This window comes from Lithobates pipiens, unplaced genomic scaffold (assembly GCF_037356315.1).
Source record: "Lithobates pipiens isolate NorthernLeopardFrog02 unplaced genomic scaffold, aLitPip1_a1.2 Scaffold_13, whole genome shotgun sequence".
NCBI lineage: Eukaryota > Metazoa > Chordata > Amphibia > Anura > Ranidae > Lithobates > Lithobates pipiens.
In genome coordinates this window covers 288,857,214-288,872,690 of record NW_027507718.1, presented here as the reverse complement: position 1 = coordinate 288,872,690, position 15,477 = coordinate 288,857,214, and the positions used below count along the sequence as shown (strand labels likewise).

General features: G+C 40.7%; 1 protein-coding gene across 3 annotated transcripts in view; it reads left to right on the top strand.

Annotated features, from left to right (window-relative positions):
* The window catches only part of ZGRF1 (zinc finger GRF-type containing 1), a 213,515-nt gene that overhangs the window by 159,204 nt on the left and 38,834 nt on the right, over positions 1 to 15,477 (top strand). For all 3 annotated transcript variants that reach the window (XM_077476750.1, XM_077476747.1, XM_077476748.1), the window contains one exon: positions 14,153 to 14,230. In XM_077476750.1, coding sequence (XP_077332876.1) covers positions 14,153 to 14,230 — 78 coding nt within the window. The remainder of the gene's footprint in view (positions 1 to 14,152; positions 14,231 to 15,477) is intronic.

Sequence of the window (15,477 nt, the reverse complement as noted above, 5' to 3'; positions counted from 1 at the left end):
GAGTAAAGCTACTGCAATAATAAACCCCAAGTAGGATTAGGAAGATGTCTCAAGGAAGAAGTGTGCCTTTATATTTTAATTATTAACACTACTGTTAGGAGAACACTGGAACATGTGTTCTAGTGCAGCTGTTACAAGTCATTTTGTCACAGTTGGGTTTCATGGAAGGAAATGGTTATACCTGGACCGTAAGCTGTTTTTCTAAATGCCCTTTCAGTTATTTTATAAAGTACAAATTTAGCAGGCTATTTTATGAGAGTGAACATTTTTCAGTAGGCAAGAAAAAATTCATTAGTTAGGCAATGAGTGTAATAAGGCGGTGAAAGGTTTAGACCTGTGTATAAATAACAGCTTTGAAGGGTGAAATGTGTAGGCTGACACTGAGGACCTCTTTTTCTAAAAAATGCAAGACCTGGCTGTCATACTGATTCTTTGGCTCCAATACTTTATAGAACACTGACTAAGAACAATTGTAGCGTAAAGAATTTTTTTTTTTACTTTCTCATGGATTATTTTATCGGAATATTCTTCATGGTTGTTCTAGGTCTTAAAAAAAAAAGACCTAGAACAAGCATGAAGAATGTTCCTATAAAATAATCCATGAGAGATTAAAAAAAAAAAAAAAAAAAGTACTGAAGTCAAAGCCAGGCAACTAGCATTATAAATCCCAACTCCAGGCACAACCTTTTAACTAATTTTAGATTTAGAGTCAAGACAAAGAAGTCTTGTTTGACATTTTTCATTGTAAGAACATTTTTTAATCATTAGTGGGGTCAAATCGGTGTTCGTTTTCAATCAGTGACAAGAAAATTTGAAGAAGTAGCATGAAAATATTTTTTTGAATGCAAGAATTTCTAATGCCGCGTACACATGATCGGAATTCCGGGCAGAAAAAGACAGATGAGAGCTTTTCATCGGAAAATGCGACATTGTGTATGCTCCATCGGAATTTAGCTGTCCGAATTTCTGCCAGACAAAAATTGATAGCATGTTCTCAATTTTCCCGACGGAAAAACTTTCTATCGGAAATTCCGATTGTGTATATGCAATTCCAACACGCCAAAAATCACGCATGCTCAGATTGAACTACGAGACAGAAGCTATTGGCCACTGGCTATTGGACTTCCCTTTTCTAGTCCCGTTGTACGTGTTGTTCGTCACCACGTTATAAACGGAATTTGGTGTGACCATGTGTAGGCAAAACAGCTTGAGTCGAATTGCATCGGAATTCCGTCAGGAAAACCATCAGAGCTTTTTCCGACGAGAATTCCGATCGTGTGTACGTGGCATTACAGTGTATGTGGTTTTCCTTTAGTATTCCAAAATGTTAAAAGCTAATTAAATCTTCAACAGCTTTCTGAGAATTTTCCTATAAACTAAAAAAAATTGTGCTTTTCTGTTCCAGTGAGAACTACACCACCCAATATTTTTTAAAGGCATCAAAGGCACAGGAAGGGAAAAATCTCCCTACTAGAGTAACAGACAGAAATAACACCCTAGAAGAACTTTTAATTCTCCCCACTCAGTCCAAAACTAAAAATGTTCACTGTGTGAGCTGTATTGTGTTTTCACTAAGCAATGTTCCAGTTTTTATTACCTGTTTTTCGGGGAGGGGGGGGGGGAATGGCACATACACTTTCAGAAGCATGCTCTTTGTTGTTTACCTACACAGAGCTCTCTTCTGTAATTTGCTCAGCCAATCAGTGGGTGTTGGCCATAAATTAATGCCCAAGACCTGCTGATCGGCGGCAGCAACCGGCAGCACAGCAAAGGTCGCATGCGCATGCCCCTTCTACCCAGACGAAGCAGATCACATACATCATGTACATGATCTGGCGCAGAGGGGCCACTCTGCCTCAGTATATCTGCACTAGGTGGCCCCCAAGTGGATAAAGAAAAGTAACCAATGCACTTAGGTTTGTAGGGAATAAAAATGCTCACATATTATTATTATTTTTTTTCACAGGAGCAGATTGTGGGTCATGCTCCTGCAATCACTTCTTCCAGCTCCCTGGAGCAAATGTCAGTAGTAATCACAGCATATTCCATTGAGAACTTCAAGTCTATCTGCCGTGCTGATTTCAAAAGTGACAGCAGCCTTGGGAAGAACCACCCCCAGTTGCTGTCACAGGGTGGGGAGTAGGACCACGTAAAATGTTGCAAAAAGTGGAGTTAGCTTTTAATGTTCACATTAAACACCAGAATGGGGAACAATCCAATTTCAGTGATTGTTGGTGCCAGAAGGGCTGATCTGAATATTTTTTAGTTGCTAATCTCCTGGGATTTTAACTCATAACTGCTTTAGAGTTTACTTAGAATTGTGCAAAAAACTGAAAATATCCTGTGAGCGTAAATTCTGTTGATGGAAATGCTTGTTGGTGATAGAGGTCAGCGGAGAATGGTGGGACTGGTTTGAGGTGCAAGGAAGGTCATAGTTATTCAGGAAACTACTATTAAAGCCCCATACACACTATCAGATTGTCTGCTGATTTTTTCCTTCAGGTTTACCAAAACCATGTAGTACAAGGGCCTTCCTGATTTCATACACATTGAAACCCCTAAGGTTTGACCTCATATTATATGGTTTTGGTAAATCTGATGGAAAAAATCAGCAGACAATCTGATAGTGTGTATGGGGATTTACTCTTTTTTTTCTGATGAGCAGAGTAGCATCTAAGAATGTACATGTTGATGAATTGAGCCTGTTTTGAGAGCAAGGGAGACTTAGTAGATTGTTCCTTAAAAAGTGCTTGATTTTATATGCCACCCAAGTTCAACTAACAATGGGATCAGTTTAACTTGGCTTGAGCAATGAAGACAAGTTGTATTATCTGCAAGATCTTAACTGCTTTGACTAACCATTATGCCCTTGTTTGGACATTTTGCAATCTATCATGCCAAAATTCTCAGACTCAAAATCTAGCACTACCCTCTTTGTACTGGCAATTTCTCATTTAGCGCTAAGCTAAATAGCAGAGTCTAAGGTTAACGCTGCACATAACTTTACAAAACTTTCTTATTTGTACTCAAAAAAGTAAACGCTTACGTCCATACATAATCTGCACATTTTATTTATTAAAAATCAGGCGGTCCAGTTTACAACAGAATTCTAATGCTTTTTGACTTACAAAGCCTTGATCTTTATTCAAGTTAAATGTAAATTGATGGTCAGTAGGGGCTTTTAAAGCATTGCCTATGAAAGTGCTGAAGTTCATTGCCCTTTGCCCGTGCATGCATTTTTTTTTAAGGTTTCACATGTCTGGAATCTATAAACTCAAGTAACTTCATCTTTTATATGTTTCTAACAATTGGGTAATATATTGCGTTTGTATGCCTTTAGATTAACTTTAAAATTAACAACACAGAGCTCTGTACAGAGGAAACGATCACTCTGTTTCTTAGCCCTGCAAAGTAGGGACCTGAAAAAAAAGTGATTTTTAGTAAAAAGCAGCACATACTACATACTTTACACATTGTTGGGCACAAGTTTAACCCCTTGATTGCCCCAGATGTTAACCCCTAAGTGTCATTAGTACAGTGACAGCGTATACTATAAGCACTGATCGTTGTATTAGTGGAACTATTGATGACAGTGGCAGTCAGTTCCTTCCCAGCATCAGTTAGTGTCAGATTATCAGCCGCACTATCACAGTTCCATTATAAGTCACTGATCACCGCCATTAGTAGTTTAATACACACACACACACACACACACACACACACACACACACACACACACACACACACACACACACACACACACACACACACACATTATGTGTGTATGTATGTATATCTATATATTCCATTATACTGTGTGTGTGTATATATAATCTCACATTTTTGTAAATATTTTATTATATCTTTTCATGTGACAACACTGAAGAAGTGACACTTTGCTACAATGTAAAGTAGTGAGTGTACAGCTTGCATAACAGTGTCAATTTGCTGTCCCCTCAAAATAACTCCACACACAGCCATTAATGTCGAAACCGCTGGCAACAAAAGTGAGTACACTCCTAAATGAAACTGTCCAATTTGAGCCTGATTAGTCACCTCCCCCCCCCCGGTGTCATGTGACTCATTATGTTATAAGGTCTCAGGTGTAAATGGGGAGCAGGTGTGTTCAATTTGGTGTCATCTCTTTCACTTTCTCATACTGGTCACTGGAAGTTTAACATGGCACCTCATGGCAAAGAACTCTCTGAAGATCTGAAAAAAAGAATTGTTGCTCTACATAAGGATGCAGAAAAGAGGGAGAGATGAGGGCACTCTGGTGAGGCTGGGTATCCGGTCCTTTGTAGCAGTGGAGGGATGCCACTGAAGGCAGCACTTTGTATAGAAGAAGCAGCTCCAGAGGGTCATAAAGGAAAGAGAAAGGCACCTCTAAGTGCAGTGGTTAAAAGATTTATTACAGGCACAATGGGATTAAAAGCACTTACAAGATAGTAAAAGGTTATAAGCATATAATGTTTAGTCCTCCTGATTACGCCTCCTCCTTTGTCAGACCTCTCTGACAAAGGAGCCATGCATGCTTCTGATGTTACATGGCCACTCCAGCTTGGTTCCATAACCCGGGCCGACCCCTCATCGCATCTTCACTTCCTTGCCAATCCACATCACCAGGGACTCTGACAGTTGCAAGACGGCTTTCTCCCCCAGACAGGTGAGGATTACAGCGATCCGCAGGAGGACTAATCATTATATGCCCTCTTACTGTCTTGTAACTGTTTTTAATCGTGTCTTTATTAAATCTTTTTTTTTTTTTTTTTTTTTGTAATAGATTTTTATTCAATAGTTTAATTTCTTAGGATACAAATAATATACCAATATAGAAAGACCCATGCACCCTCAAGGGTAAGCAAGCATCAGATCATTATGACTATAATACAAAATTCTATTGTAAAAGATGAATTCAATTGAATTAGGCTACTGCCTGCCTGGGCATATATGGTATAGTCATACTTATTCTGTGGTATAAACTATTCAGGAATATTACTCCAAAACTTATCCCTGTAACATTTGATAAAACTATAGCGCATATAGCTTAACGAGAGATTGGAGCACTTATCACCAAGGTTGATCTGGTACTTCAAGTCACTTTATGTAGCTCCCACATTGACATTGAAAAATTAGAGGCTCCAGGACTCTCCATTTGCATTCATAAGGTAAATACCATTGAACCTAAAAAAAAAAAAGAAGAAAAGAGAAAAAGGGAAGGAGTGAAAAGAGCTCAGAGGAAAGGAGCAGGAGTCGATTGCCTCAGCCTAGGCCCCCTACCGCCCAGTTCCAGTCACTATGGGGCTTGGAGTTATTTAATCCAGGGGGACCAAACCCTATCAAATCTGGCTTGTCTGTCCCTGAGGATGCTGGTCAATTTTTCATTGAGTATGATCCAAGAAAGTTTGTGTTTTACTAGTGCGAGACTGACCACTGGGGTTATCCATGCTCTCGCTATTGTGATTTTAGCTGCTGTAAAAATGAAAAAGATGAGAGATCGGAGATGTCTAGGGATCTCGGCCAGCAGCATTGAAGAGGACATGGAGCTCCGAGATCCACCCACATGACTCGGGTCCACATATGCATTTATTTTCAAACAAGGTCCTAGTGGTTATGTCTATGTGATCATTACCCAGGGATTTTATAAAATGAATAATTTGTTGCATACAGATTCCATCTGGGGCATCTGTAGCGTCTCCAGAAAATAAAACTGTGGCCTAATCCCTTTGTGATCTATGAAGTGTGCCATCCTGTAAAGGCCTTTGTTAACCCCCCCCCCCCCACGTGAATTGTTGGGGATTGTGTCCTGGAGGAAAATGTGGGTTATTAAGTACAGGGGCCACAGGAGAATGGGAGCCCTCAGTGGGTACAGTTTGCACACCCCGTCCCAAGGACGTAGGGAGGGAGATAAGGAAGAACTTAGAATAGCCCGACGCTCTCTTGTCGCGAGCCACATCAGGAGGTCCATAGGCAGTGAGGGACTAGCTTGTGCCTCCAACTGTACCTAGTCAGGTTTGTATGTTGTCGAGAAAATTTGGTACCAATTGAGCAGCCCTGTAGTACCTCAAAAACATGAGGAACTGCCAGTCCACCCCTCCACTTGGAGATACAGAGTGGAATGGGCCACCCTACATCCGCCACCACCCCAAATTCATTTTTTATTTTTTTTGTTTACAAACGGTTTTTATTATAGATAAGGTCAAGATACAAAAAGTTGACAGTAGAATGAATTGTACAAGTAAAGATATAAGGTGATCATACAATATTGCTTAATTGATAATATTTTTAGTGACAGAATTCACACATTGGAGTAGGAGTCACAAAGGTATTGGAGGAAAAGGGTTTACGTAAATGCTTGAGAAAGTAAAGGAAATTACATTTGTGAAATTACATCAATAGAGAGGCTTCCTATAACATCCATTTATTTTGGTATATATGCATGGTGTCAAACAACATGTGGTGTATTCTCTCTGAAAGCTTAATATTAACCATACGGTTAAGAACCTGGGGCCATGGGACAACTGATGAGCGCCAGTTAAAGGCAATGGTCCAGTGGATGGAGCTAAACATAGTATGTATTAATCTGGAGCTAGCATGTGGGATGTCTTGTATGGGGAAGAATAACAGGCACATTTGGGGAGTTAGAGGGACTGTTCTACCTGAGATACTTTCAATCATCAGCTTGGCATTATGCCAGATATCTTTAAGGAGGGGGCAGTCCCAGAAGATGTGAAGTAAAGCAGCCTCTGAAACATAGTGGGGATGTTAAAGGGTAAAAAGAATTAAGTTTGAAGGGGGTAAGATACCACCTATAGAGCAGTTTAGTGGCAGATTCTCTGATAGATGTAGTTTTGGAAGATTTTTGTAAGTTTTCAAATATAGTGTCCCATTGTTCGGTGGAGAATGAAATGTTTAAGTCTGATTCCCATTTGAGCATGGGATGTGATTTGTCAGGCATATTAAATTCATTCAGATTTTTATAAATTTTGGATATTAATCCTTTAGCTCGTGGGGAGGAAATGCAAATCTGCTCAAACTGTGAGGGGGGGGGTGAAAGGTCAGGGAGTAGTTCTTTTGGTAGAATTGTTTTATCTTCTCATACGTCATTTGTTCTGTAGGAGCAAGGTTGTATTTTAATTGAAGATCAGAGAAGGAGTAATATATATTGTTATGTATGAGAGTGTTCAGGTTCGTTAGATTATGTTGTTTCCATATAGATAATGAATTATGTAGATAATCTGACAAAATGAAGCGAGGGTCCCCCAGAAAGGAAGCTAGTGGTGGGGTGACAGAGGACAGGTTGAATTAGATAATTTGTCTATTCCACAATTGTAAAGTATGTGACACCGTGATATTCAATGGTCTTATTTTCTGAGGCGAGACGGTCTTGGACCATAACAGTCCTTGTAGATGGTATGGGAGGCCCAAATTCATTTTTAAACCAGCAATTTACATTTTTTAAAGAATATAAATGGTATTGGAATCGGCAGTGACCGAAAATAATATAGAATTCGAGGGAGAACTATCATCTTAATGGCCGCTAGATAAGGAAGTGCTTGTGTGCACCATTTAAAGTGAAGGAATCCTGTACCGTGTCCCGTACCGAGTCAGGAAGATTTATGTCCAAAGCTTCCGATTTAGATTGGTTGACTTGCAGTCCTGACACAGTTTCAAACCTAGAAAGTGTAGCAAATAAATTGGGCAGAGTTGTGGATCATAGGCAAAGAAAGTGCATTTATGAGTCTTGCCACCACTTGGGACACCGTGAATATTGGGGTTAGCTTGAATGGCCACAGCCAATGATTCTATCGCCGAAATAAAGAGGAAAGGCAAGAGAGGACACCCCTGCCTAGTTTCTCTCCTTATCTATAAAAGGTCTGATTTGCGCCCATATGTGAGAATGTTAGCCGAAGGGTTTGAATATAGTGTACCGATAAGGCTTAAAAAGTTTGGTCCGCAATTCCATTTTCTCAATATGTGGAAGAGGAAGGGCCAGGAAAGGGAGTCAAAGGCCTTGTGAAGGTCCAAAGACAGCAACATTCCTTGCCTAGTGCCCATTCCATCCCAATTAGAGTGCAGGACAGAGACCAAGTCTATGGTCGGATCTGATCTGCAGCCTGTTGCCCCATAACAAATCCCACCTGATCTATATGAATGTATTGCGCCAAAAATTTATTAAACTGGTTTCGTCGATTTTTGTGAGTAGTTTCAAGTCATTGTTAGACAGCGATATCGGGTGGTAGTTTGCCACATCGCTATGATCCATATCCGGTTTAGGGATCAAGCATATATGAGCTCTATTAGAATCTGCATCAAGTGCCACCCCGTCGCGAAGAGCAGCAAATAATTTTTGTAGGTGGGGTGCCAACAGTGGGGCAAACGTTTTATAAGAGGCTGAAAAGCCATCCGGCCCCGGGGTTGTAATAAATCTTTTAACCACTGCACTTAGAGGCACCTTTCTCTTTCCTCTACATAAAGATGGCCTAGGCTATAAGAAGATTGGCAAGATCCTGAAACTTTGCTGCAGCAGGGTGGCCAAGTCCATACAGTGGTTTAACAGAACAGCTGCCACTCAGAACAGGCCTCGCCATAGTCAACCAAAGAAGTTGAGTGTTCAGCGTTATATCCAGAGGTTGTCTTTGGGAAATAGACTTATTAGTGCTGTCAGCATTGCTGCAGAGGTTGAATGGGGTGGAGGGGGTCAGCATGTCAGTGATCAGACCATATGCCTCACACTGCATCACATCAAATTGGTCTGCGTGGCTGTCGTCCCAGAAGTCAGCCTCTTCTGAAGATGATGCACAAGAAAGCCCACGAACAGCTTGCTGAAGACAAGCAGACTAAGGACATGGATTACTGGAGCCATGTCCTGTGGTCTGATGAGACCAAGATAAACTTATTTCATTCAGATGGTGTCAAGAGTGTGTGGCGGCAACCAGGTGAGAAGTACTAAGACAAATGTGTCTTGCCTACAGCCAAACATGGTGGGAGTGTCATGATCTGGGGCTGCATGAGTGCTGCCGGCACTGGTTAGCTACAGTTCATTGAGGGAACCATAAATGCCAACATGTACTGTGACATACTGAAGCAGAGCATGATCCCCTCCCTTCAGAGACTGGGCCACAGGGCAGTATTCCAACATGATAATGAACCTAAACACACCTCCAAGACAACCACTGCCTTAATGAAGAAGCTAAGGGTAAGGGTGATGGACTGGCCAAGCATGTCTCCAGACCTTAAACCTATTGAGCATCTGTGGGGCATCTTCAAATGGAAGGTCTCTAACATCCACCAGCTCTGTGATGTGGTTATGGAGAAGTGGAAGAGGATTCCAGTGGCAACCTGTGAATCTCTGGTGAACTCCATGCCCAAGGAGGGTAAGGCAGTGCTGGAAAATAATGGCGGCCACACAAAATATTGACACTTTGGGCCCAATTTTCACATTTTCATTTAGGGGTGTACTCACTTTTGTTGCCAGCGGTTTAGGCATTTATGGCTGTGTGTTTAGTTATTTTGAGGGGACAGCAAATTGACACTGATATATAAGCTGTGCACTCACTGCGTTACGTTGTGGCAAAGTGTAATTTCTTCAGTGTTGTCACATGAAACGATAAGACAAAAATGTGAGGAGGGGTGTACTTACTTTTGTAAAATACTGTGTGTATACAGTGTATGTATAAGATATATATATATATATATATTATATATAATATATCATATATCATAGTCTGTAAATGCTGTAACTTTCATGCAATCATTCCAATCAGTAAACACTTACTGAGATTTTTTTTTTTTTACCAAAGACATAATAGAATACATTTTGTTCAAAATGTATGCAGAAATTACAATTTTTTTTATTGGATATGTTTTTATATTAAAAAGTTAAATAAATTGTTTTTTTTTTTCTAAATTTTCGGTCTTTTTTTAATTTATATAATAAGAAAATAAAAGGAAATCCCTCCAAAGTGAAGAAATCCTTGTGTGTCATCAGAACTAGTGTCCCTATTGGAAGACTTTACCCGAAATTTGGGGTTTTCTTTCACTTTTACTTTTGATGGTAACTGTAAACAGGACAAATAGAGTGAATCTCTCTAATGGGGGCACAGACAGCAATAAAACTAACAGGAGTTCTAATTCATCGCCATTCTATTAAAAACAAACAAAAAAGGTTTCACCTTTAGTTACACTTTTACAAGTTTAACTAAACCATTGCACTAATATTGTTTGACACTTTCAGAAAATGTATGATGTTTGGGTTTTAACTATTCATCTGGCCCTACAATTTTTAAACATGTACAAAAATGGCTTTGGCAGCAAAAGACTTAAGGGATAAAACACAGGAAATGTACATATGTTGCATAGATTCACTGCATGCTGTTTATTTTTATGCTTTTCCCTGGCATACATTTTCATTTATTATTACTAGTAATTTCCACTGGTTTGTTTTGATCTTTGTTTTTTTTTCTTAACATTGAACTTATTGTCTGCATGAATTAGTTGATTTTGTGTATTTTCTATGTACAGTAAACAGAATGTTGTATGATAAAGAAATCAACGTGTTTAATTTGGAAAGCTATAGAGTCTGAATGAAAACTTTGTGTAAAGTATCTGACATGATGCTTGAGGCATGTCCTATAGCAAGGCAATAGGCAGAGCACCTCTGGCAATAAACCCCCTCGTTTACATATCATTGGATTAAAATATCTCTCAGCAGGTCTGCCCTGTACCGGACATGTTCAGTGTTATCTACTAATTGCTCCCTCCCATCATATATGGAAGACATGGCAGCATGGCAGCATGAGAAGACCAAAGTGAATTTTAGTATTAGCATTTTTTTTTTCTGTTCTTATACCCAGGTTACTATTACACCCCCCCCCCCCCCCCCCTTCATTAGCAAGTTTCTTTACATCCTAAAAGACCAAAGATAATTTGTGTAAATAATATACATTTTTAGATATAAATGGAGCTGTATAAAAACACACACATTTAACTGCACTCCTAGTTACTTTTCATTTGTTAAAATAGGATTTGTTGGAGACAGAAGACCTTAATTAATGGATCTGAATATGTAGAAATTCTATGAATGACTTCAGTTTTTTATTTAAAATCGGAGGTCTCCAAGCTTTCTAAATAAAGGGCCAGTTTCCTATCCTCCAGACTTTAGGGGGGCCGAACTGTGGCCAGTGTGAGAAGAAAATGTCCTGGCATCAGTGGAAATAAACCCATCATTGGTGTCAGTTGGAGGAATAGTGCCCCATCATTGGTTTCAGTGGGCGGAATAGTACCCCAACTTTGGTATCAAGCGGAGGAATAGTGTGCCATAGTTGTCAGTGAGAGGACTAGTGCACCTTTGCCGGTGTCAGTGGCAAGAACTATTTCCTACTGCTGCTAACAGGGGGGAGAATAATGCCCCATGGGCTGGATAAAGGCAAGCAAAGGGCCACAGTTTTAAACAATGTTACAGGCAGTCCCTGAGTTACAAACGTATGACTCATACTTATAAACTGAGGGAGACATTAGGAATTGAGAGGAAATCTACCCCTAGGAAGGAAAATACCAATACTCGTTTCCCAGACAACTCAAAATTTTTCAAAATCCAATTGTCACAGGGACAGAAAGTGAGGTGACATCTGCGCAGGGGCACAGACAGCAAAAAAAAAATTGCAGGGGTGTTAATCCTTCTCAATGCTATCTATCCAAAACATAAACATTTTTTTGGGCTGGAGCTAAACTTGCATACAAATTCAACTTGAAGAGATACTAAAGTCTTTTTTTTTTCTTTAAAAATAACAAACATGTTATACTTACCTGCCCCGTGCAGTGGTTTTGCACAGAGCAGTCCAGATCCTCCTCTTCTTGGGTGCCTCTTCGGTGCTCCTGGCCCCTCCCTCCTGCTTGCACCTGAGATGAGCCACAGCTCAATGCGTCCATTCAGACACAGAGCTGCGGTTTGGCTTGGCCCCCTCTTTCTCCTGATTGGCTAACTGACTTTGATGGACAGCAGCGGGAGCCAATGACGCAGTGCCGTATCGCAAAAAATGGCTTCGTCATTAAGGGGGTAAATCCTTCCAGGCTGAAGTGGTTAAGAACAAACCTACTGAACCTATCTTGTTTGTAACCCAAGGGCCACCTGTATATACCCAACAAGTCTCTCAGCTTCCCTGTCAGGCTTAGCCCAGACCATCATCACTGGTTTCTCTGAGCCTGTCCTTGACAACTAGTGACAGGTGGTGGGGTTAAAAAGGGTTAGACGTGGCAAACAACGTGCACTCTGACTGTCTCTGCATGCCAAGTTTGAGTGGATCTTTAATAACTGCAGTTTTGTTTTCTAAAAACAGTTGGTAATTACATTTGCATTTAGTAATGGCACTACTTTCTAAAAGTAACGCCATTAAGAACTACCTGAATCTGCCACACCTGTTGGTAAAGTTATGGAAACTGGCGGCAGGGCATTTTGAATCTGGCACAGGCCATTTTAAAGTTGAAGTAAACTTCCATCGCTAAATTTTACCTATAGGTAAGCCTATAATAAAGCTCACCTACAGGTAGTGTAAATTTCTCCTAAACGTGCACTCTTTAGGAGATATATACTGTACATGCAGCCAGTAACATCACTGGTGCATGCCGTTTATGGCACAGGACTCTGAAGAAACCGTTCGGGTGGCCGTCCTTTCAGAGTCCTGTGCCGTAAACGGTGGCCCCCTGTGCATGCTCAGGAGTGAGCTCATCATGCCTCTGGCCAGTCACACAGACGGAGTGTGCAGGCCCCAAAGGAAGACCGGGTGAAGAAGGAAGCGGCCTCTAGCGATGACATCACATCACTAGAATGCTTCGTTTTCAGGTAAGTTTCTCATGTGTTGGTATGAGATGCATACTAGCATATTATGACATTACCTTATATGCAGGTAAGGAAAAAAAAAAAACATCCAGCTGTTTAAAACTGCTTTAATATGGTCATATTAACAGAAAATGGTATGTAGTGCTTTACTGAATTTCTCCCAGTGTTTTAATGCACCTGTGAGCTTGCCCTGTCTCCAGACACCTCTGAGCCCTTGTACACACGGTCAGACATTCTGATAACCAAATCCGTTAGATTTTGTCAGAAACTGTTGCATACACACGGTCGGACAAAGTTGTCGGAAAATCTGATTGTACATAACGTGATGACGTTATTTCGTTACGACGGGACTACGTTCAGGCTAGTAGCCAATAGCTTTGGTCTAGGAATTTGATCTGAGCATGCGTGGCACTTTGTCCGTCGGAGTAGGCTACACATGATCGGAGTATGTCCGATCGGAGCATATTGTCAGAAAATTTTGCGGACAAGTTGGAAAACTTGGTCCGTAGGATACTCCGACAGAAACAGTCCAATACAGACCACACACAATCGGATTATCCGACAAAACGGTCCGATAGGACACATTCCGTCGGAATCTCCGACCGTGTGTACAAGGGCTGACAGATAGCATAGCCAGGTGTCACTGTGTTCTTTGTTATAGATGAGAACTGCAGTGGTACACTTTTCCTGCTCACCGCCTGCTGTTTGAACAATGAAGGAGCAGCAACACAGTGTAATCACTGATCACTATTTTTTCCCCTCTGTTAACATGTTTACTGTCAGCATATGTGCATACAGCAGAAACTGAATCATTTTTAATGCTTCCCCCCCCCCCCCTTACCGAGTGCTGCTGACTCTAATGTCAGGAGTCAGGACAGATTCGGGTACTTTTGCTTGTAGTATATTAAGATAAATTCAAGTATTTAAAGAAACACAACAGCATTACCCTGTGATTTTATGTATACCTTTAGCCAAGTAAAGTGTTGTGCATACAGTCCTTGTGTGCCGGTGGTAAAGAGGGGTTTCACTTGTTTTCTGTTACAGGTGCCATGATCATTTTTTTTTTAGCTAAGGCACATAGATAATCAGGATGGTCACAGCAATCTTTTCGGATTTTACAAGCAGTTTATTTTTTATTTTTTCCAAAAAAACATGGAGCAACTCTTTCTTTGCTTATGTCCTAGTTGCTGTTACACAGATGCAAAATGTCTAAACTGAAGAATTTAGACACGTGAACCTGTTCAGAGTGTTACATACAGTATTACGAGCAACCTCTTTCAACATTTAGGCAATAATATTTTGTGTTTCAAACAGATTGCTTAATCTAGGATTTGAGCAGTTTATTCGAGTTGGAAGTATCAGGAAAATCGCAAGGCCTATTCTGCCTCACAGGTAATTTACATCTTTGGGTTGCTTTCAGTGGTGAAAATAGCTCTTTGCAGGATTTCTATTTGTATTATTAGTTGCAGTCACATTCTCATATATATAAAATACAATTCAAGATGATACTGTTTCCAGGTAGCATGGGTTGATTGCTCCTTAAAGCGGAACTCCACCCAAAAGAGAACGGCTATAATAAGGCTTACCTATAGCTACTGTAAATATCTCCTAAACTTTTAGTAGATATTTACTGTATATGCAGCCTATGGCGTCACCAGTGCATCCTGTGTCGTAAATGGCTTCCCCGTGAATGCACCAGAGTGACGTCATTGCGGCTCCGGCCAGTCACATAGTCAAAGTCCGCGGACCCGGAAGGAAGATAGAAACGGCCTGCAGTGGTGACAATACATCGCTGGAGGGCTTTGTTTTCAGGTAGGTTTCACATGATGTGCTAGTATGCGATTACCTTTCAGGTCAGAAAAAAAGAAATCACCCAGAGGTTTGTTACCGCTTTAAGGCCTCCTCCCTCACTTCTCTTTTAAATATTTTTTTTTTGGGGGGGGGGGGGGCACCCAGGCGATCTGAGCAGAAGTTCTGCCTTCTCCACCCCTCTCCGCAGTCTTCTGGGACAAGTCAGATTCATTGCAGGACCATTCACAATGCGCAATCGCAAGCTGTCAAAGCCATTTTGCCCAGTTAAGATGCCGGGGACCAAACATGGCGCCCCCTCGGTTGAGTACAGCACTGGAACCTGGTACAGGTACAGTTTTTGTAGCTACTGACTTTTATTTTTCAGAAAACCAATTGACGCTTCTCTTTAAATAGGTAGAATGTTAAGGCATGTTAAAATTCCCATTTCCCAAAATCCCCCCAACTGGTGAGATATGGGAAACACTCCCTTTTTCCTATTTTGAATTTATTTAGGGGATTGTGCCTGAATTTATTGAACAGGCTCCCCCACCCAATATTCATATTTAAAAAAAAAAAGTTTACCCTGCTATTTAAAGCCATGCATCACATACTAGCACATTATGAAAGACTTACCGTAAAAAATAAAGCCCTTCGCGGCACACAGCTCAAAAGGGTCCCTCCCCTCCAATAAGAGCTTACCTCACTGATGTAACTTCAGCTCCAGCTGGATTTGTTTCATCTCTGTATCACCTGAGGCCAGTCACTTCACTGGGCATACAGTATGTGAGGATTTCCAACCACTTTAACTGTATTGTTTGTTTGTTTTTGTTTTTTAAGCTGCCTGGGGT